At 38.7% G+C, this 24,119-nt stretch overlaps 3 protein-coding genes across 3 annotated transcripts in view; all 3 read left to right on the plus strand.

Moving 5' to 3' along the window:
- The first annotated feature begins 1,596 nt into the window (after window positions 1-1,596).
- irbpl (interphotoreceptor retinoid-binding protein like) lies at window positions 1,597-5,289 on the plus strand. Its single transcript, XM_079851982.1, has one exon. It carries the CDS (start codon window positions 1,665-1,667, stop codon window positions 4,419-4,421), a length of 2,757 nt encoding a protein of 918 aa, XP_079708108.1. The 5' UTR covers window positions 1,597-1,664; the 3' UTR covers window positions 4,422-5,289.
- Window positions 4,324-8,856, plus strand: rbp3 (retinol binding protein 3). Its single transcript, XM_079851994.1, has 4 exons — window positions 4,324-6,711; window positions 6,804-6,994; window positions 7,156-7,298; window positions 7,548-8,856. The coding sequence occupies exons 1-4, from the start codon at window positions 5,524-5,526 to the stop codon at window positions 7,871-7,873; spliced, it is 1,848 nt and encodes a 615-aa protein (XP_079708120.1). The 5' UTR covers window positions 4,324-5,523; the 3' UTR covers window positions 7,874-8,856.
- A 3,901-nt stretch (window positions 8,857-12,757) lies between these two features.
- The window catches only part of antxr1c (ANTXR cell adhesion molecule 1c), a 36,006-nt gene continuing 24,644 nt past the window's right edge, over window positions 12,758-24,119 (plus strand). The window contains exon 1 of the mRNA XM_079851999.1: window positions 12,758-13,417. Coding sequence (XP_079708125.1) covers window positions 13,272-13,417 — 146 coding nt within the window. The 5' untranslated portion in view covers window positions 12,758-13,271. The remainder of the gene's footprint in view (window positions 13,418-24,119) is intronic.

Raw genomic sequence — 24,119 nt, forward strand, 5'->3', positions numbered from 1 at the left:
TTGTAATAGCTTAAAATTCATTAGATCTTAACAAATACTGTAGTTGCATGATCATCAAATGATAAAATGGAATTTATAAAGGCACAAACTTCATAGGATTTGCATGGTTCTGGTAAAAATCAGACATAGTGAGGAGGACGTGTTTGTGGAATTATATATATATATATATAAATATATATATTTTAAATTTTTTTTAAAAGGTCAAAAGGCAATACTTTTCAGGGTTTCAGAGACAGATATTCATGCGAACCTGTTTCTATCTCCAGCTGAGAAACATTTTCTCCCATCAGATACACTGGACAAAACTCCAGTCATCTTAAAATGAGATTCCCAATCTCTGATTGGCCACATGAAATCATCAGATAGAATTGCATAAGACTCTGAGCATTAAAAGATAAAGCAAGATTAACAGTGCAGCACCAATTAGTGTTGAGTGAATGTGGGGTTACATAATTTCATCCTGTAAAAGTGGCAAGGGCCTCTAAATTCACAATAATGCTCTGATATTTAGACAAATAATAGAAAAGAATGAAGCGGTGAAATCTATAAGAAGATTAAAAAAAACAATAACTATTCGGTATGTGAATAACTTAAAGTTGTTGCCAAAGAGTTAATAAATGAGCCTCTTTTAGAAAAAGAGTAATGCTCCGATGTTATACAATCAAAGCCATTGTCTAAATTGCATGGTGAGAAATATATGTTATGGTTTATGGTGTTGCATATACAAATGCATTTCTTTCTTGGTGTTTATTTAACAGTCACCTGTTCAGCAGTGTAATCACATCATTAGCCTGACCCAGACCTCACCTTTGAAAGCTTGACCTTATTTTCCTCATGACGACAGGGCTGACTGGACTATAATCCAAAAGCAAATGTGTAAAGAGACACATTTACTGGAAAATAATTTTCAATATTTTTAATGATCTAATGCTTAAAATGTTTCCAGGACCCCTGTCATGGTCAAAAACATTGAGATTAATTAACATTGAGATGATTGCACTTTATTTTATATTACATGCACTTATGTGTACTTATAGTACTGGGTATTATAAGGGAAATACATGGGTAAAGGTTAGGTTTAGGGTTAGTATCTAGTTATAACCCAGTTATTGTAATTACTATAATAAGTACATAGTATGTACATGGGGAACAGGACTGTAAAATAAAGTGCTACCATTGAGACCAAATACAAAAAAGACAGATGAACCAATAAATACACAGTACTTAAACATTTAGCCTTCCATAATATGATTTACTTTTCTTTCCCAACCTGGATGACTTTATTTCTTCCGTGAAACAACAAATATTTTAAGAGAAAAAAAAAAATCTGTTTGTAAAAAAAAAAAAAAATCCCTAGACATTAAAACAAATGTGTTAGATGTAAGTTCATTTTTTGGTTAGCTGTCCCTTTAAGTCTTGATGAACCTGTGTATTTAGAGAGCGATATCTATATATATTTAGAGAGTATTTTTTCCATATTTATTGATTTTGATCTGTCATTGTCTTGCTGATGCACTGCAGATAATGCGATTAAAGGTTTATTCAGAGCAAAAGCCTCTTATGTGGTTGCTGTTGTCAAAAACCTGTTCTATCTACCAAAGGACCACCAAATGAATGGACGAAAACCTCTGGCTTAGACAAAATTCAACAACCAACGGCAAAAGATGGCAGGGACTGTAAGAGTTTTTGCCCTGATCATGGTCGCTTGTCGGGTTCTGTTCGTCGGCGCATCATTTCAGTCTGCGCTTGTCTTGGATATGGCTAAAATTCTGCTTGACAACTATTGCTTCCCAGAGAATCTAGTCGGTATGCAGGAGGCAATCCAACAAGCCATAAGCAGCGGAGAGATCCTACACATCTCCGATCGGAAAACACTGGCATCAGTCCTGACTGCGGGCGTTCAGGGTGCACTCAATGATCCCAGACTGAGTGTGTCTTATGAGCCTAATTATACTCCGATCACGCCACCTGCACTTCAGTCGCTGCCTACTGAGCAGCTGATACGGCTAATCAGGAACACGGTTAAACTGGAGGTGATGGATAACAATGTTGGCTACCTGAGGATTGACCGTATTATAGGTCAGGAGACTGTGTCAAAACTGGGACGCCTCCTTCACGACAACATCTGGAAGAAGGTTGCGCATACGTCAGCGATGATCTTTGATCTTCGTTTCAGCACAGCGGGAGAGCTCTCCGGTGTGCCATACATTGTTTCCTATTTTTCTGACTCTGAACCACTTTTGCACATCGACACAATCTATGAGCGACCCACTAACACAACAAAGGAGCTGTGGACGATGCCGGCCCTCCTGGGGGAACGATATGGGAAAAGAAAAGAAGTGATTGTTTTAATCAGCAAGCGCACCATGGGCGCGGCTGAAGCGGTTGCCTACATCTTAAAACATCTCAAAAGAGCTGTCATTGTTGGAGAAAGGTCGGCCGGAGGCTCTGTTAAGGTTGAAAAGTTAAGCGTTGGGGACTCTGGGTTTTATATCACGGTCCCGGTTGCTAGATCTGTGAATCCTGTAACAGGACAGAGCTGGGAAGTGAACGGGGTTTCGCCATCCGTCACAGTCAACCCGAAGGAAGGAGTTGCCAAAGCCAAGTCCCTCATTGCCGTCAGGAAATCACTACCGAAAACAGTTAAAAGAGTGTCAGACATCATTAAACGATTTTATTCGTTTAAAGATAAAATCCCTGCTTTGCTAAATCAGCTCGCTAAAACAGACTTTTTCACAGTGGTTTCTGAGGAGGACTTAGCGGCGAAACTTAATTATGAGCTGCAGTCGGTCTTTGAAGACCCTCGTTTAAATATCAAGACAATGCAAGAATTGCCTGACAATGGCCTGGATGCAACACCAGAAGACCATTCATCTTTTGATAATCCTATTGATCCGTTATTCAAGTTGGAAATTCTCTCAGGAAACAATGGATATCTGCGTTTTGACAGGTTCCCAACACCCACCATTTTGATAGGACTAGAGGATCGAATCAAAGAGAAGGTTTGGCAACCTGTCAAAGACACTGAGAATCTGATTATCGATCTGCGATATAACACTGGCGGATCCACCGAGGCCTTGCCAATTCTGCTTTCCTACATGTTCGACATCTCATCAAACACTCACCTCTTTTCAATCTACGACAGCATCCGAAACCTGACTGCTGATTTCCACACTCTCCGTAACATCAGCGGACCGTCCTATGGTTCCAGAAAGGGTATTTATATTTTAACAAGCTATTACACAGCAGAAGCTGGAGAAGAGTTCGCTTACCTGATGCAGTCCCTGCACCGAGGCACTGTTATTGGGGAAATCACCTCTGGAACACTCCTTCACTCCAAGACTTTTCAAGTTGAAGAAACAAGCCTTGCCATTACTGTCCCCGTCATAAATTTCATTGATATAAATGGGGAATGTTGGCTTGGAGGCGGTGTGGTTCCCGATGCCATCGTACTTGCTGAAGATGCAGTTGAGCGAGCTCATGAAATCATTGCGTTTCACAAGGACATTCAGGATTTGGTGCAAGAAGTTGGAGATCTCTTGGAAAAATATTACACTGTACCTGAGGTTGAAGCTAAAGTGAGTAGACTGTTACAGTCCAAACTAACCGAGGGACTGTACCGGTCAGTTGTTGACTATGAATTTCTTGCATCTCAACTCACTGCAGATCTCCAAGAGACCTCGGGTGACCACAGACTGCACATTTTCTACTGTGAAATTGAACCGGAATCCTTTCATGACATCCCCAAAATCCCTTCCCTTGAAGAGGTAGGGTTCATCATTGATGCCCTATTCAAAGTAGAGGTAATGTCTGGAAATATTGGCTATTTGAGATTCGACATGATGGAAGACATAAAGGTTGTGCGAGCAATTGGTCCCCAGCTCATCAAAGCTGTATGGAGCAAGCTGGTGAACACAGACACGCTCATAATTGACATGAGGTATAACACGGGTGGCTATTCCACAGCGATTCCACTAATTTGCACCTATTTCTTTGATGCACAACCCTTGAAACACCTTTACACTGTTTTTGATCGCTCCACAACAACTGCGACAAAGGTTATGACCCTTCCAGAAGTGCTAGGACAGAGGTACGGCTCTCAGAAAGACATTTATATCCTGACAAGTCACATAACTGGATCAGCCGCTGAGGCATTCGCTAGAACAATGAAAGACCTGAAAAGGGCCACTGTAATTGGAGAGCCCACTATCGGAGGCGCCCTCTCAAGTGGAACATACCAAATTGGGAATAGCCTCCTATATGCTTCTATTCCCAACCAGGCGATTTTGAGTGCAGTTACTGGAAAAACATGGAGTGTGTCAGGGGTTGAACCACATGTTGCAGTTCAAGCAAATGATGCACTTAATGTTGCCCTGAAAATAATTGGCAAAAAACAACAAAAGAAAAATTCAGGGAAATAGAACTAGGGGCTTCATTATTCTTTTTCTTCTTCTTCTTCTTTTTTATTTTACAGTAAAACTGTTGAAACATTGTCGAAAGGATTTTAACTTTAAGTTATTTAAATGTTTTATGTGTGTGTAATAGAAATTAATTTACCTTTTTTTAAAGCTATTTCTGACATATTTCTGAAATTGTTTAGCATAACTTTCACCAGAATGCTTTTGATGGTGTGCTTTTGTATACTCATACTAATGTAAAAAAAATATACATGCTATAGAATAAAATAAAAAAGAAGACATCAGTAAATGTTTCCTTTGTATACCTTTTAGCCACTGAAATTACAACAAAATGTTATTTGATACACATGAATTTCATTTCCTTACTACAATACTGTATTTAAGAAACACTCTTACTAAAGTAAATATAAATAAATACCATTAATTTAACTACAAGTGCTTCATATTATTGTAACATATATGTAACGTACATTTTAGCTTTGTCATGATCCTGCCATATAGTCCTTGTGTTTTTATTAGTCTTGGGGCAGGATCATGACAGACCCATGTTTTATGTGCAAACACATGGCCTTAGTTGTCCTCGTTTAGTCATTATTGCTTCCCCATTATCACCTGTTTCCTTCATTAGTTTCTCTCTATTTAATCCCCTCGTGTTTGCTGTCCTGTGTCGGTTCATTGTCAAACTTTGTCAAGCACATTTGTGAGTATCCTGTCAAGAGTTGTCGTCTTGTTGAGCTATTTCTTGTATCAACTGTTTGTTTTCTTCTAGTTATCGGTCAAAGTCATAGTCTAGTTAGTCACCATTGTCCTGTCTTGTTTTGCCCCCTCGTGGGCTTTGTTTTCCCTATTATTTGTATATAATAAACCGTGTGCTGTGACTACTGGCTGCGATTGGGTTCATTCCCTTCATCACCCTTCCAACATCAGCTTGCTATTTTCTAACTGGGGAACTTTGGCTAATGAGATTAAGGTTTTATTGTGAGGAAAAGCTTCTTATGCATGTGTTAACAGAAACCTGACTGTCGAAGCAGACTCAGTTGACAAACCTCTCTGCAGAAGGAGAGTTCAGTTGCGCCGCATTAGCAGGAATCCGAAACCTGCCAAAATGGCTCAAGCTGTAGTTCTACTAGCGTCGTTGTTGATCTTCAGTAATGTGGCTCACTGTGCTTTCTCCCCAACACTTATTGTGGATATGGCAAAAATACTCATAGACAACTACTGCTCACCAGAAAAACTCGCCGGCTTGGAAGAGGCAATTGACGCTGCGAGTAGTAACACGGAGATCCTCGGCATTTCAGATCCTACCACCCTTGCCAGTGTTCTGGCTGATGGGGTTAAAAAAACAGTTAGTGATTCCAGAGTGGACGTCACATACGAGCCAGGCTTCGTTCCTGCGGCACCACCAGCCATGCCTAACATCCCACCGGAGCATCTGGCCGCAATGATCAAAGACACGGTCAAAGTTGAGATCCTGGATGGCGACATTGGCTACCTGAAGATTCAGCACATCATTGGTGAGGAGATGGCTCAGAAAGTTGGGCCTCTTTTGCTGGAGTACATCTGGGACAAAGTGCTCCCAACATCTGGCATGATTCTTGACTTCCGCAATGCTGTCAGTGGTGAGACATCCGGAATCCCATATATTGTGTCTTACTACACTGATCCTGAGCCATTAATCCACATTGATTCGGTGTACGATCGCACGTCCGACCTCACCATAGAGTTGTGGTCCATGCCGACCCTGTTGGGAAAAAGATATGGAACCTCCAAACCCTTGATCATTCTGACAAGCAAGGATACTCTTGGGGTTGCAGAGGATGTTGCTTATTGCCTTAAACACCTTAAAAGGGCCACAATCGTTGGGGAGAAAACAGCTGGGGGAACTATGAAAATGGCCAAAATCAAGGTGGGTGACACCGACTTCTATGTGTCTGTGCCAGTTGCTAAGTCTATTAACCCCATCACTGGCAAGAGCTGGGAAATCACTGGAGTGTCACCAGATGTTGAAGTTGCAGCAGAAGATGCCCTTGACGCTGCCATTGCAATCATTAAACTTCGTACTGAAATCCCAGGGTTGGTTCAGGCGGCAGCCACACTGGTTGCAGACAACTATGCATTTCCAAGTGTTGGGGAAGATGTCGCTGAGAAGCTGGGAGCTGTTGCATCCAGTGGGGAATACAAACTGATCTCCACAAAAGAAGAACTGGAAGTAAAGCTCTCAGCGGACCTCCTAAAACTGTCAGGGGACAAATGCCTGAAGACCACCAGCAATATTCCTGCACTTCCTCCAATGGTAAATCATTATAGATAGATAGAAAGAACAATTCGTAGATGTGTTGGTTGTTGAGGCAAAATTATGAATGACAATTTTCCTTTAATTTCCAGAATCCCACACCCGAGATGTTCATTGAGCTCATCAAAGTTTCATTCCAGACTGATGTATTTGAAAACAACATTGGTTACCTTCGCTTTGACATGTTTGGAGATTTTGAACATGTTGCTGCCATTGCTCAGATCATTGTGGAACATGTCTGGAAAAAAGTGATTGACACTGATGCGCTGATCATTGATCTGAGGTGATTATTGTATTGCATAATTGTTTCTTGGGCTATAAATCCAGCTAAATAAATAGCCAGTTCTGAATGAAATTCAATAATGTACACATTTTTTTTTATCTACCGGCTTTGAACATAATTTGATATTACGATCAATTTTGTTATTATAATTTTCTTTCAAGGAACAATGTTGGTGGAGCTACCTCTTCTATCGCTGGCTTTTGCTCATACTTCTTTGATGGTGACAAGCAGATTGTGCTGGACCACGTTTATGACAGACCCTCCAATACCACAAGTGATCTTCTGACCCTTACACAACTTACAGGTACATTAATAAACTGACATGTTTCATTTATTATTTTACTATAGCTTTTTTTATCTAAACATAAAAAATGCAGAGTCCTGAATTAGATTATGTGTTCCCAGACAGCAACATAGTTTCGGCCCAGATCCGGCCCACATCCGGTATGCGTTGAATCCACATGTACCAGATCTGGGCAGACACTTTGTTGCTGTCTGGGTTGCCTATTGTTATATGCATATTTCATTAAGTGTGCAATTCTTCTCTATATAGGCAAGAGATATGGCAGCAAAAAGAGTTTGATAATCCTCACCAGTGGTGTGACTGCTGGAGCTGCTGAGGAGTTTGTTTTTATCATGAAAAGGCTGGGACGTGCAATGATTATCGGTGAGACAACCCGTGGAGGTTGTCACCCCCCAGAGGCCTTCCGTGTGGGCGAAAGCGATATGTTCCTGTCTATTCCCATCAAGCACTCGGACGCTGCTCAGGGTCCGGCCTGGGAGGGTGCTGGCATTGCCCCACACATTCCAGTGCCCGCTGACGCTGCCCTCGACACAGCCAAGGGCATGCTCTATAAGCATTTTTCCGGCCAAAAATAAGTTGTTCATCTGGGCCTGTTATGGAAGCCAAATTATATAGCAAATTAGTTATTTAGAAGGAAGACTTTTTTTTTTGTGTAGATCATTAAGGTAATGTTTAGAAAGTACAAAGTTAAGCCTTCTGTTGCTAGTTCAAATCTTTTTCTATTTTTCTGTATTATTTCTAACCCATCCAATCTAAAGCTTGCGATCTGTAAAAGTAATATTCTCCAAGTGATATTCAGATTAGGCCTGGTCTGAACTTGAATGTAAGTGTTGGGTACTTTGTGTACTAGTTTACTTTGTACACATTAAAATGTGTTTATGCTTGTATATGTTTGTATTGTAAACATCTACTCATGCATATTACAAAAAAAAAAAAAAGATGAAAATTGTCTTGTGTGAAATGCAACTTAAATCTATTTGGGGGAAATCGCGATTGAAACCAAATGATAAAACTTAATAAATACTGTACCACATGGAAACTGTTCAAGTTGTAATGTGTTTTAAATAATAAATAGAAAATTCCTTATAGCTGAGCTAAAATTAGTTTAGCAAACATAAACCAATTCCAGACATACGTGTCAAGTTTACCTCTACTTAAAATAACTACTTGCAATCTCAACAATCTTTTTAAATCACAGTTATAACACAAACACACTTAACCACACAGAATATAAGCAAAAACACTGTTCATATTTCAAGTCCACAATGCACTTTTTGCTGTACTGACCGTCATTATAAAACTATATATGATATATACATGTATTCACTGCACCTTTTCTTTTAGAAATTATCATCAAGAACCAGAAGATGGCAGCATATCTTCTTCATCCAGCATTAGGCCAAAGCATGCTGTCAAATACATCCACTGCCATACTAAAGTTTCAATTATGCAGCACCTTTTGTCAACAGGACTTTAACAGGAATAAATTACATTCAATACACTCTAGTGTAATGGTGCGTGTCAAAGTTAGAGGTCAACAATAAAAACTGATTTCTGTATGAAGTGTTGTGTTAACTTATTGCTTGTTATCAGTTATGTATGTTTTGGGCACGGTCATGCTGGTTTTGGCCGGTTAGTTATACATGACTACACTGGTCATGGTGGTTTACCTGCTACAACACCCAGCAGAACCAATGGCAGTAATATACAAGCATCTAAAACCAGATAAATAAAACAAAAATATTTCACAATTTAACCTGATCCACCCCAGCTAGGGGTGTGTCGTCTATTAGACGTTGAATAGACGTAAATCTTTTCAACGTTGAAAACAGGTCGGTCTTCAACGTCTTGGTGGAATATGTAAAACTATTTAAATTTATTTGAGATAATAATGAACGTGTTTTGGTAGTTTGTAACTATTAACTCTATAAATATAACTATTTTAGCATGTATAACAGACTTATCCTGTCTAAAATGATCAGTTGAAATCACATAGTCAAACAGTCCGGCCGAAACTACTTAGCTGAAATCACGTCGTAAACCAGTCCAAGGTGGACGGACTTATTTTCAACCATATTTCAACGATGAATTACGGTAATTGTTTACTGGGACTGGTCTAAGCAGCTCAACAATTACGACATCAAGTTCATCTGAGGAATTCGAATGAGTTCACATGAGTTCGTCATTCAGTCTGCTATTACGTTCAGTATTACCTTGCACTTCAGTTTTATATTAGCTTCAGCAGGTCACATGTTGCGGAGTGTGTTTGGTGTTTTATTAAAGTCCCCATGAAATCAAACTTTACGTTTTTTTGCTTTTAGAATGAATATAGCCTTATTGTTATCTATAAGCTAGTGTGCTCCAAAACAATGACAAAATTCGCATTTAGAAGATATAAGCGATCATCAAAACTTACAGTCTGCCGATATGGATCAGTGATTTTGATGACATCACTCTGCACTTCAGATTCTCATCCGATTTTCTGTCCAATCAAATGCTCTCTAGAATCTGAAGCTCCACCCCCTACATTATAAATAGAAGCTGAAGCTGCGGCTGAAATCGGTCACTTGTTCACACATTTACTAATTTCAATATGGTGAATGGCACATAGTGCACTATATAGGGGATAGGGAACGATTCAGACGATGTAAATATGCTTTCCATTGGGGCGAATGAAGTCTGGCTTCATGTTAGTGTCACGTGAACCACTGCAGCTCCGGTTCAGAGATACGATACACACAGCGTATCATATAATCGAGTCGGTGCTGACCACAAAACGTATTGGACTCATTTGAATTCTACACAGAATGACATATTTTAAAGCGATTGAGGAGATTAGGAGGAGAAACAGTTAGACAGACTCGGTAGAAACTGCACTGATGCAACACCGGTGCCATGCACCAACATAAATTACACACTTTTCAATCTACACATCCTCAGCATGATTATGATCACTGTTTAGTAACAACATCTTTAATAACAGTTTCATATTCAATCTAAAAGGGGATTCTGTTGGACTGTGGCTTTCATAAGCTGTCAAATGCGACTTTACCAAGATCAACAGCTCTGGCCAGCTGTGATATAAACGAAACACTATTGGCTATTTTAAAAAGGGGGAGGAGGTTTGATATGCCCCGCCCTGTTTTCCTGTTTCAGTGGAAATGATGTAAACACATTGAAGAATGCGGCGTGTTTCAAGGCACTCCAGTGGACCTTTAACAAATCTTTTAAGTGAACTAACTAATCGCTTTCTCTGAGAGCGTGTCTCCAGCGTTTAAAGACTGACTGCAGCACAAGCAAATGACATTCGAGGGCAGGCTTTGAAAAGATCACTTAATTGGTTGATATTCAGAAGAAATACAGCCCCTTTCACTGAATGACCCGATCACTCTGCTCTTTTACTTACTGCTGTATGGTAATGTAATGTACTGATGTATGCTTGAAACTATGATGTAGAAAACTGCCTTCATTAAATTCTATAATGCACCACAATTAGAAGTGCATGACCCTTATTTGCTATAGATAACCATATTGCACTGATACTGCCTTGTAAATTGATATAATATTGGCCTATAAGATGAAGATGTTTATGCGAGAAATCCACAGCCCCCTACGAAGCACAATATTTATATATATCCAGATTGTCCGAATTTGTTCACTCATTTTTGTTCACTCCTTCCTCATGTAGGGGATATGACACACACTATATTAGAAATACGTTCGTTTAGTTCGTTATGTGATCAATATTGTTCAATAACAAGATGTCATCGGAAGAAGTAGGTAATTTGGGGACTTTTTGTCTTACACTTTGATGAGTACTGTGAATTCAGACATACTTCTTTGGTCACATACTTTTTTTTCGCCTACTAGTATATGTGCGATTTCAGATGCAGCCTTGGAGATTTGGCATTAAGTTATGTTGCGGGTCAATTTGACCCGTTTGGATTTTCTAGGTGTTGGAAATACTGGTTAACCTATGTTTTTTTTCTTGATATTTTGTGACTTTTTCTCATTTATCATCATGAACATGCATGCAAAGTTTCAACATGCTGGTGTTTTTTGACATATACAAACAAAATTACTGTTACTTTCGTGATGTTCGCGGGTCAATTTGACCCGCATTTTTTAACGCTCTAAGGCAACTGTACGGACCCAAAATAATAACATTTCTTGATTATATTTTGTTATTTTATTTTTTTACAACCTTATGAAGCTAAAAAATTTGGTTTTCCACACTTATTTCAATACAGAAAAATATTTTGTCAGCCACAGATGGTAAAAATTGCCTATCATTTATTTTTTCAAGCTACCTGAAATAATATTAAACCTTTTTTTTTTTCTTGATATTTTGTGACTTTTTCACATTTATCATCATGAACATGCATGCAAAGTTTCAACATGCTGGTGTTTTTTTTTTTTTTTTTACATATACAAACAAAATTACTATTACATTTGTGATGTTCGCAGGTCAATTTGACCATCATAGGCAGCTATTCAAAAGCAACTGTACAGACACAAAATAAAAACATTTATTTTATGTATGTCAGGGCATCAATTCCAGTTCTAAAGTGTAAGTGTATCTAAAAGTGCTCTAACGCAAACCAAACACACTTGAAAAAGCTAAATCATGGTGTTCAGAATTAATTGCAAATTACAAATGAAAATCTTTGACAGACACAGATAGTAAAATAAGCTCTCATTTATATATTCAAGATATCTGAAATATCAAGATATCTGACTTCGACATAGACAGCAGGAAAAATGAGCTCAGATTAATTGATTAATTGTTCAGTTATGTTCTAAGCAAAAATATATATAAATATAATGTATATTCAAATTTTGTCAAAACAAAACAGTTTTAAAAAATGGTTAAAAAACATTTTCATTAAATCATATCTTCAGATATATAATTTTTGGAATATTTGACAAATGTTGATATTAAAAGTTTACAGTTTGAACCTGAATCTTTGTTGTTTTTCATAGTGTGATTTTTGAGGAATTGTATTGAATCCAATGCGGGTCAATTTGACCCGAACCATAAGGGGAGTGCACAGAATTCCAACATAACACGAGGGTTAAAAGGCACTCATGCTTAACGCCACCTACTGGTGTATCGATGTAAACTGCTGACAGGGCAGAAAAGGGAAAGTAAATAAAATAAGAAACATTAATTTGTTAATTAATTAATTAATCTTGACCCAACACCTGGAAATTGCACTTAGATCATTGTGGTTTAGACTAGAATAAGAAATAAAGTCATTTATACTGGTAAACCCTTTTGGAAAATAATACAATATTTTTCTACTCTAGTTTTAATTTTTTGTTTTATTTTATTATCGTCAAAAGCAGACAAGACAAAACAGCGAAAAGACATCGCAAAAACACGTGTTTTGCATATCCAAAAGAAGGGAGGAAACCTTCAAGGAGCAGAAGAAGAAACTGCCCCAATTTTTTCCTTCAAGAGTAGAAATTTGACACCAGATCCTCTTCTGCCAACTCTGAGCCTGGGCTCTTTTCTCAAACGACTCAGTCTTTGCTTTGCACATTTACATTAAATAGCTTTCAAGCGCTTGGGGGAAAATACATCTAGCCTTTTTTTTACACGTGGATTTCGTGCGGCAACAGTTCTTCAAAGTTCCCCAAAAACAGCAAAGTGGCCCGTGTTTTATATCAAAAACACTAAACACAAATTTGGAAACAGTTTTTTTTTTCTTTTTTTTTTCTCTGTGGTGTTTTTCCCTGGACATCGGCTTTCTGTGCAGTGCATATTGGGAATAGCGTGTGTTATCTCAAGTTTTGAGAGTTTTCAGACTGATGTGAGTAAGGACTGCGTCAACATCCGCAAAAACTCCTCTTCTTTGTGTGCATCCTTCCCCCAGGATCTCAGCAGAGGCTCATTTCAAGCTCGATATTAAAGATAATGTGAATGGCCATTTGTTTGACTGAGGATTGATGTTTTTGCAATAAGAAACGATGGCACGTTCTGTAGTAAAAATGTGTCTCGGCGTGCTTTTCTTTGGACTTTTGTTGTTCACGCTTCCATCTGCGGGAGCCGAAGAAGATGTGGAGGAGGAGAGATCATGTCAAGGCGCATTCGACTTGTATTTTGTCCTTGACAAGTAAGTAACAGTTATAATTTAATCGTTTTGCACATTGTTTTGAAACAAAGAATCTCTCTCTCTCTCTCTCTCTCTCTCTCTCTCTCTCTCTCTCTCTCTCTCTCTCTCTCTCTCTCTCTCTCAAACTCAAAGGAAAGATATCTGTAAGTTATATCTTTAATCTCTATGGTCTTGCAGCTGGTAAACTGTCTGCTCTCCAACATAAACCCGTCAGTCAATCACATTTAAAGGCAACATGATCTATATGAAGTGTAGATGTTAGGGATGCTTTTGCGGTCTGTTGGCCTGATGTTTTCCACATACTGCCTGGATAAAGTAGGCCAGTACATTTCCACTCACATCCTCTGTATTTTCCCCAAATTTCTCACATTCCGCATCACCAAAATAGATATTCACCAGATGTCCATTGTTTGGTATCACTTGGCTGGGTTCAATTAAAGTTCAGGGAGAAAATGCTGTGCTGGGCAGTATTACAAAAATAAATAAATAAATATTGTATGGTATCATTTAAAATCCATGGAACCTTTTCATTCCACAAAAGATTCTGTATAGTGGAAAAAGATTTTTCAGATTAATAAAGTGGAACCTAAAATGGATCTTCTATGGCATTAATGAGTGTAGAGAGTGACAGTTTGCAGAAGTCATCCGGTTTATTTTTGTATTGTGCCAACTTGTTGTTTTGTGTGTGTGTAATGATGAGCAAAGGGGTGGTACATGTGAAGTTTGCTGAATAAGCACTTCAGTCGGTCACAACTTCATTCCTCTGTGGTTCTCTTTTCCTGTCTCTTGTCCTTCACCATTGTTTAACAGACAACATCCTTTCCCATGATCTGTGTCGGTCTGGGAAGATTCTTTACAGGATGTTTAATCCAATTGCACATTTATTTATAATAAACACCTTTTTTTCAGAGGTGGATAATAACAAAGTACATTTACTTGAGTACTGTACTTAAGAGTACACCTTTTGAGTATCTGTACTTAACTTGACTATTATTTATTCTGGAAACTTTTTACATTAACTTCACTACATTTGAAAGATAAATATCATACTTTTTTCGTAGAAAGTAGTAACGTCAGTCAGGGGATGATTTTTTTTCAAAGTTCGTGATTGAGCTTTCGCAGGTGACAGACAGCCTATCAGTAATCACTCTTGTAGGGTCACGTGTCGTGAAGTTCAGCGATTTCCCATCATTTTCTTTGAACACTAATCAACTGGTGGCAAAATGGACGAAAACAGATCCTCGGCGAGGTGCGCGCATCCATGGCAAATAGGTCTTTCTGTTTTGCTGTTTGTTAAAGCAGTGTTGCTGTTGGGCAGTCATACAGCTTTGGTTGTGAAGCTGGCTTTTAATGCAGGTTGGATTTTTATAGACCACTTTATTCAAATGTGCATGAATGGATACACATAGATGTGTACTTCTTTTGTTGGGGTGGTAGGGTGTTAAATAAAGATTTTTTTTGTAAATTGTAAATTCAGTTGTTTCATTTCTGTAGGTTTTATAACATTCTAAAAGCTCTTACTAACTGATGGGTGTATTTACTAGGTTGCTTCAGAGGCATAAGGTACTGTAAGTATTACAAACAACAATGCAACAATAATAACTCAAGTAAGGAAGTTGTGTAATTTGTCCTCCTGATTTTTTTGTACGTGTGACTTAGAATGCAAATGTAAGTTATGCTGCCAAATATGAGTCTCACGAGATTCCCATTGTAATGTGTGGGTTGTCTAAACAGCATTGATCTCACATTTATTTGTTTAGTTGGTTTTTAGGATGTTTTAGTTCGTTTTAATATTCCTTTATTGCTTAACCTATGAACATAGAGTTGACGGCACTGTAATGAAAGGATAGTGGTATTCTTTGACTATGTGTCAGGAAGCATTTAGGGTATATTAAATGAATATACTGCTATCAAATATGTTAGATTTACACATTAGAAACCAGTGAATGCATCATAAATCCTTTTTCATGTGTCATGCAACATGCTCTGGAAGTGTTCAGCTGAGAGCGAGCAAAAACATCTCATACGACGTCCCAGTTTTTCCCATGATGTGATGGCAGAAGACATAGCCAACCCCAACACCCCGCTTTTCCTCTTTACAGACTTCGGAAAAACTGACATTTAGTAAAATCACATGCACATGAACATCTGCAGCCCTCTGAGAACATTACAAGCCTTCAACAATTTAAGCAATTTTATTTGCATGCATTATTCAGTATTTTTAATCACTCTGCCATTGCGTGCATAAAGGTCATTTTTCTGTATGTGCTTCATCACCGAATGAGGGGAAGTTGAAGTATCAAAGCATCACAAACAACATCTGTATTGCACAAGAGTTTTTGGCTTCAGGTGCACCATTATTGGGCTTCCTGGATCGGTTTTTGAGGAATCGGCATGTTTATCTGATTAAAAAAGGAATATTTTGACATCTTACCTCAAAAGTCACAATCTAAAACTTTATGGTCATTGACACTAAAATATTTTGTAATCTTAAACTTTTTTTTTTACTAAAAACTATGACTATTTGGCAAAACTTAATGACTGATATGGTAAACTGACTAAAAGATTGCTCCATTCCTCTTTCCTATGTATAATGTGAATCATTGTGGAAAGTCCCGCTATATATATCAATGGAATATTGGTTACACAAATAGCATATGTGGGGCTAAAAAAGGACCAGATACAGAAATCGCACCCCGGATTGTCCTTTAAGTCTGGCATCTTTGCTTCCACTTCTGCTTTCATGTGGCCCAAAGGCTTTCTTGGAAGTGGCAGCCTTGGGTAGTGATTCAGAATCAGTCTACCAGCCCGTGGCCTGCTGTTTAACAAGTGGAATAAAACAAAGAAGTTGTCCGTGGGAATGCTTAGCATGATATTTGCACTGCAGCCCTCAAGCCAGACGTCCTTAGAGGAACTGAACTCTGGAGATTTTTGCTGGTGCAACTTTAGAGGTTTCTTAAAGAGATAGTTCCGTCATCATGCTCACCCTCTTGTCTATCCAAACCTGACTTACTTTCTTCTGTGAAACACAAAAGATATTTCGAAAATCTTTATAATGGACAAAACTTCTTGTCCATATAATGCATAAACAGGGTTATGGTTTTGATTCCGAGGAAAATGCTTGAACTAATAAAATGTATCCTTTGAATGTAATGTAAGTTGCTTTGGACAAAAGCGTCTGCCAAATGCATGAATGAAAGAAAGCCAATAAAGTGCTTAACAACATAACATTGGCTTTCATTGTGTTCACAAAAAAATACTGAGACATTTTTCAAAATATGTTTGTTGTGTTCCACAGAGGAAAATAAGTCATATAGGTTTTAAGCCGTTGCTATATGACCCTTGAGATTGAGATTATTTATTGTATTGTCCCAATCGTCCATCACCAATGTCTGAACACACATCCTGGTCTGATTTACTTTTTTTGAAACAACACTGTGTTAATCATAGTTTTGGGTCTCAGTAACTGCTGTTTAGCTTAAGATAACCCAGGCATTGAGTCATCTGTTTTGAAACAGCCAGGATAACAGCTGTATAGGATGACAATGATTCATTAATGTCAGTCTTCTCTGAGAGCCATGTCGAGTTTTCCCAATACACTCAAATTCAGCTTTACCTACCGGTAAAGGTCCTGGAACAGTTTTAAGAGACATGCATTCTTAGTTAAATGTTATCACACACCACAAATATGCTTTCTGGATGCAGACCAGAAACTGCTGTGAAGTTTACACAGGGCGTAAAAAGTATTGGGATATGCAAAGGGCTTGTGTTTTCAGACCAGAACACAGAAAACTGAAAGACTAAAATCGTAGGAGAAGCGTAGGCTCACATGCCCAGCGCAGATCCGAGGCTAAGTGTAGGTTAGTGGTTTTCAAAGCCCAGTCAGTTGAACTGGAGTGCAGTCATTCATCTACCTATAGGATGGGGTGCACTACTCAAATATGACAATTTTAATCTTTCGATGGGTTTTTCCTCTTGAAAAAAACTTTTAAAAACTATTTGGCTGATGATATTTGGCCAGTGAATTAGACCCACCCCCATTCTTTCAACTACATGCCCCCTTTCCAAAACCCCGCTTTCCAAAGTCATGTCAGCCAATCCAATGTCTGCAAACATGAATGAGTATAAAATTATTGACGGGCAGAGAGTGCCTCTGTAAATTAATGCATAGCAAAGTATGGGTTAATGAATCTTCAGTTCAGTATCTCCAGTAACTTTTTTTTAATACATTTTTCTTTCTTCTTTCAGGGTGATGCCATTTTTGATTTTCCATTGGAAAAAGAGCTTGTAGCGACATTTCTGCAAAATATTGTTTCGCGGCACTTTCAATGAAAATGCGAGTTGCACTAAAAGAGGGTTCAGTTTCATCCAAAACAGATGAATGTGAATCTGGCTGCGTTTTACGTTGGTTGTTGTATGTATTGAAGCAGTTCTGAAATAAAATGTCTGGCAAGTGGTGCTAAAAGGTTAACGCTCTATTGCTTTTGAAAATAACGTACCATCTCTAGACATAACCGATAGTGTTAACAAAAGCAAAAGTGAGGTAAAAAGGCATTTGCTGAAGCAACCATGCCATTTTATCTGCTTCTTCAAGTCTTTGAGCTCTTTTATCACGACTTGTGTTTCACGGGACTCGAGTGCAGTGCTGTACCAGCTGATGTACTACTGTACATCAGAAAAGACACACATATGGAGCTGATTATGTGATGCAAATGCCTAAATGTATTAGTTTACAAATCATGCATGTGGTAAAAGTGTATTGAGGTCATAAAATAGTATAGTGCAACAACAAAACAAAAAAACACTCAAAAATAAATCAATAATCTGCCCTTGTAATCATAAATGACCTGAAAAGGAATGAAAGTTGTCTGTGATTCACTGCATTAGTGTTGATTTCAGCTGGAAATAGCAGTGAATCGCATGTATAGGTAAGTTTTTGGAGTGTTACAGAGTCTAGGATTGTCAGAGAGACAGTTGGGATACCTCACAACACCTATTTATTTAAAAATGTTATGGGCCAGATTTACTAACAGCTTGTTCCAGTGCAAACCCCCTTTTGGTGTTAAAAAACTACTGTCAGGATTTACTAAAGACACGCAGTGAAAAATTTTCGCTGAAAAGGCGAGGACAGGGTTATTTTTGCGACTGATCTTATTGCACATGCATATGTAGGAGTTTCCCTTTCAGACGCAATATTTATGGGAGGAGAGTATTTAAATGAAGGTTTGTGCTCGTCAATTTACTGGTGTTTGCACCATTATTCATTAAAACGCGTTAAACCAGACGCTAACTGGTAGATTGTGTTGGTCAATATGGAAATGATCCAGTTGCGTCTGTGTTTTTTAATTTGCATGTCGTCAGTAGATCACGCGCAGAACTTTCCTCTCCCATCTGCACTCGTTTGGAACTGCGCTCTGATGCTAATTTGCCCTGTTTAATAAATCTGGCCCTTTGTCTGCTATCCCAAAAAATACTTACGGCCCCTTTAAGGCTGTTTATAAACATGGAGGAGGTCATCCAGACTTGTTCTGTTAAACTGCTCTAGGCCTAGAAGATGTTTGAGGACCCAGAGGAGCAGTTAAAACAGCAGTGTCAGGGAAATGTCACCATAATATTCTTACCATGTCTCACAAAGCAGGAGGAAAGGGAGGTAACGCTGACTTCACATAAACCTAAACCGACACAGTCACGTTTCCCGGTCCTCTCAATTATTAGCATTTTACAAAAGCCCTTTAATCTGACGTGCCAACAGGTAACTACACTGGACAGCATGGAGAAACCATGTTTTGGTTTCTGGTTCTGGCAGAAATGCAGATCTGAAAAGTCAGTTTAGGATTCGATCTCGAGGGAAGAGATTGGAAGACTGATCTCCGAACAGATGAGACCTGTAAGAGCAACACACTTTTCTAATTATCCCTCTCCCAAATATTGCTCCAGTAAGTCTTCCTGTCTTGGCTCTTGTTGGATCAAACCACAATGACTTTCACATGTCTTAACATATGTGCAATAATCCATGTATACGAAGAGTTGTGTAACCGTAGAAAACACGAGTTTTGAGGGTAATTTAAAAGATGACGTTTGCTTTTGCTGATCGCTGGTAATTCCTTTCTCTGTGGATTAGGATCATCTTCAGAGTGGATTTGTTCAGTTGAAATCTTGCTGGATGACATTTCTGGCTTTATATGGTTCAGTATAACCCATTCAAATTAGATCAAAGAGGGGCACCGCAACATATTTCATCAAGGATCTCACTTGAGAATAGACCGCTTCCTTTCCTAATGCTGTTTGCACAGGTGAGAAAACTGCAAGCTAGGCACCAATCCCATGATTGCCGTTACCTCAAGAAAGTCATGCGTCCAACACAAACATTGGCCATTGTGATGTTCGAAAATGTGAAGTTGAAAACTGTGGCAAGGCCTTAGCATGACCTGCATATTCTTGCCAACATTCACCTCCCGGTCTGTTTTGCCGTTTCAGAGCTTGCTGGCTTTGTGCTGGCCCGTCTTTTGTTGACTGTGTTATAAAAACATCTTCCTCCCACGCCGGTCCAGAAAGAGGTTTTCGGGAGCATTCATCACTCTACTTCAGGATAAAGCCATTAGATTAGCATTTCTCTAGAGGAACACCAACAACTATAAAATCAATTCAGTTGAGTTGGGTCATAATAAAAAGATTTGTGTCCCTCATGAATATGTTTAAAAATGATTACCGACTTGTACTATATCTTAATATACAGTAGTAGTTTTTCTAAACACATCAGCAAAAATGTAGTTAAAAACTTTATTTGGATGTTTTTAGATTTCTTAATGAAGATTTCGTCTGTCACTTCTTTAAATTATTAGAAAATATGCACATTTGATAGACACAAACTATATTCTCTATGCACTTTTAGATTTTAGTTGATATAATTTATTATTAAAAAAAACGTAACATGATTTCATTATAGTTTCAGGAATTGAACTCTCAATGGAAAGGTTAAAGTGCACTAATTTATATCATGTTTTGTTATGTTTTTCAGTAGGGGATGATCATAATTGTTATAAATCAAAATCTCTTTCTAAGAAGCTCCCTTAGTTTCACAATCTTGAGCGCAAGGCTTAGAAATGAAATTGAATTCTGTTTTGAAATTAATTTAAATTCAATTCTTAAGGCAACATATGTATTATATATTCATACATGTTGAGTGAAATATGACTCAACATGTATGCAAATTGATTCATTTAGCATGCTGCAATTTATTAACACCATAATCACTTTATTTATCTGATAGAATATTTAAAATCTACAGAAATGTACTTTTTGGGCATTCTGGCAAGGTTTTCTCAAAGTTATGAACAAACATTCTTCCAGTAACATTAATAGAATGTTTGTTCAAAGTTATCATCATATCATTTTACAAATGGGAGGTAACTTTGCTTTCCATTTATTACTGAAAGCTCACTTTAAGTACTCCGATACCACAGCATAAACTACTAGCCTAACTTATAAAATTAAAACATTATTAAAGGCAAGTGAACAGACAGTAAAAAGAACAAGTAATGTACACCAATTACATAAATACAACATAACAAAGTTACAAATAAAGTAAGGTCTAACTGTAGTATTAATTTCAGGTACAGAAATGTAATAATTAAATAAATAAAAAACACTGTTCACTGTATAAATTTAATATAGATTGATCTTTGTTAAAGCTGTGTTTGATTAACATGACAAACAGCAGGTATAGGTATATTTATAGGTTGCTGTCACTTTAAGACCCCATGCATGGACAGATCCAATAATGATACATATCCGATTTCTCGTTCACTTAAAGGGATACTCCACCGTTTTTTCATATTAAACTATGTTATTCCCTTAACTAAGACGAGTTGATACATACCTCTCTCGTCTCAGTGCGTGCACTAAATCGCTCTGTCTTGCGGCGAAACTTTGTTAGCACTTAGCTTAGCCCAGTTCATTCAATATGGGCCAAGCAGAGAAGCTACCAACCACCTCCACGTTTTCCCTATTTAAATACAGTTACTCGCGTAGTGTAACTCGACCTAGGACGGTGACACAAAACAAAACGTTGCGCTTTTCTAAGCGTGTAAAATGGATAACTATATTGTATGGCGGAATACCATAGCAAGTGCTTGGAAGCACTTCGACTTCGGCGCAGTAATATCTTCACTGGAGGGAGCGGGGGCCGGTGAGAGGATTTTTCACGAGTGAAGATATTACTGCGCCGAAGTCGAAGTGCTTCCAAGCACTTGCTATGGTATTCCGCCATACAATATAGTTATCCATTTTACACGCTTAGAAAAGCGCAACGTTTTGTTTTGTGTCACCGTCCTAGGTCGAGTTACACTACGCGAGTAACTGTATTTAAATAGGGAAAACGTGGAGGTGTTTGGTAGCTTCTCTGCTTGGCCCATATTGAATGAACTGGGCTAACAAAGTTTCGCCGCAAGACAGAGCGATTTAGTGCACGCACTGAGACGAGAGAGGTATGTATCAACTCGTCTTAGTTAAGGGAATAACAGTTTAATATGAAAAAACGGTGGAGTATCCCTTTAAGACATAACCAAATGTGCTTGCGTGAATACTTGCCGAGACGGGTATTTTGACTACATAATTTGTGTGTATGTGTCCATCCAAGTGCACAGGGACTCGAAAGAGAAATCAATTCGGAGTATCTGAAACGCGCCTCTCTCTGTGTGTGCAAGATAATAGCGGGTGAAAACCGAATGGTTTTAAAATCTATTGAATGTGTAAACTAGCAAGACAAAACACATGCAAATGATAACCTTTCACTCTTCCCTTAAAGGGATAGTTCGGCCAAAAATGATATTTAACACATGATTTACTCACCCTCAAGCCGTTCGAGATGCATATGTCAATCTTTTTTCAGACAAACACATTTTCAGTTATTTTAGAAAGTGTCTTAGATCTTTCAGTGGTTATAATGTGAAGCTATGGGGTCCACCTCCTTCAAGTCCCAAAAATGTGCATGCATCCTTCACAAAAGTAATCCATCCGGCTCCAGGGGGATAAACGAAGGCCTTCTGAGGGTAATCCGTGCGGTTTTGTCGTAAATACATACATATTTAAAACTTTATAAATGAAAATATCTCGCTTCTGGCAACGGTCGACGTGCGTTCACGGGAGATGGATGCGAAGGAAGCGTCGTGACGTTGAACGAAGTATAGCTAAATCAAACGCTACGTCCTACGTCATACGCCGGCATCCATCTCCGTGAACGCGTGTCGACCGTTGCCGGAAGCGAGATATTTTCATTTATAAAGTTTTAAATATGTATGTATTTACGACAAAACCGCACGGATTACCCTCAGGAGGCCTTCGTTTATCCCCCTGGAGCCGGATGGATTACTTTTGTGAAGGATGCATGCACATTTTTGGGACTTGAAGGAGGTGGACCCCATAGCTTCACATTATAACCACTGAAAGATCTAAGACACTTTCTAAAATAACTGAAAATGTGTTTGTCTGAAAAAAGATTGACATATGCATCTCGAACGGCTTGAGGGCGAGTAAATCATGGGTTAAATATAATTTTTGGCCGAACTATCCCTTTAACATGGTCGTTTAGAACGTTCAGAGAACATTCAGAAATAACGTTTTCTAAACTTAATAAGAATTTTAGCAAATTGTTTATGTTTAGCCTGACTACGTCAGACTTCCTACTTCCGCTAATTTCATTTCGCTCCTGTAGTCAGTCTGAGATAGCAGCGTATCTTTCAGTTTTCCACCGGCCTGAAAACAGCCGGGCCAATCAACGAACAGAGGGCGGGCTGAGAGAGCCGTGACGTAGACGCTGATTGTACCGTGGTGGATGCGTACTTGCGTAGATTTACTTCACATAATCTGCAAAAGTCGTTCACAGCCATGTTCACTCCGGTATTTCGCTCAGTGGTTTAGTTTTTGCATCATACATGTGTTTACAGTGGAAGTTAGATGCGGCTGAGCATGCGCATAACACACGCCATAACCAAACGTTATGTGATTGGCTTACGGGTAACCAATGATTTTAAACTTCAGACAAGCGCCCCCCCGCGAGAGAGAAAACACTTCTCTATTATGCTATTCCAGACTCTCTCTACGAAGCAAAGTGAAGTAGCAGAGTCTGGTATTACCAGGCTAGTTTATGTTGGGTTAAAGGCACACTCTGCATTTTCCGTTTTTCTCAAACAGCGACCTCTAGAGTCGCTGTGGAGTACTTGTATTTAACGTTACTGTCGTAAATACCACTCACGCAGAGCCGTCTCTGCACTCTTCTGACCGCGCTTTCTTCGTCGACTCTGCCGTGATTCACGTCTGAAATGCGTGCTAGTGTCTTCCATAGAGGCTGCTTCATATGTTGTTGATGTATGTGACATCGTGCCGTAAAGCAAGTCGTGATTCTCGCGAGATTTGTCGGGGTGACACCTCTCAAACCTGCATTGCTGGTTTTGCCAGCGGCGCATTGCTATCGGGATGATTCGCCCTACTACGAGTTCGTTTACCATCAAAATGATTTCAAAGCTGTTATATTAAGGTACAAATCTTGCATAGTGTGCCTTTAAAATCACCTTGTCAGACTAGCACAGGCACCGGTTTCATCAAGTGACCCAGTTACTGTTATGTCTGGCTCTCAGACTAAACGTGTTGCACAGGCCAGGGAAAGATATTTACACGACACAGAGCCAATTCCTGCTGCATGTTT

This window comes from Squalius cephalus (genome assembly GCF_949319135.1).
Source record: "Squalius cephalus genome assembly, chromosome: 19".
NCBI classification, from domain to species: Eukaryota; Metazoa; Chordata; class Actinopteri; order Cypriniformes; family Leuciscidae; genus Squalius; species Squalius cephalus.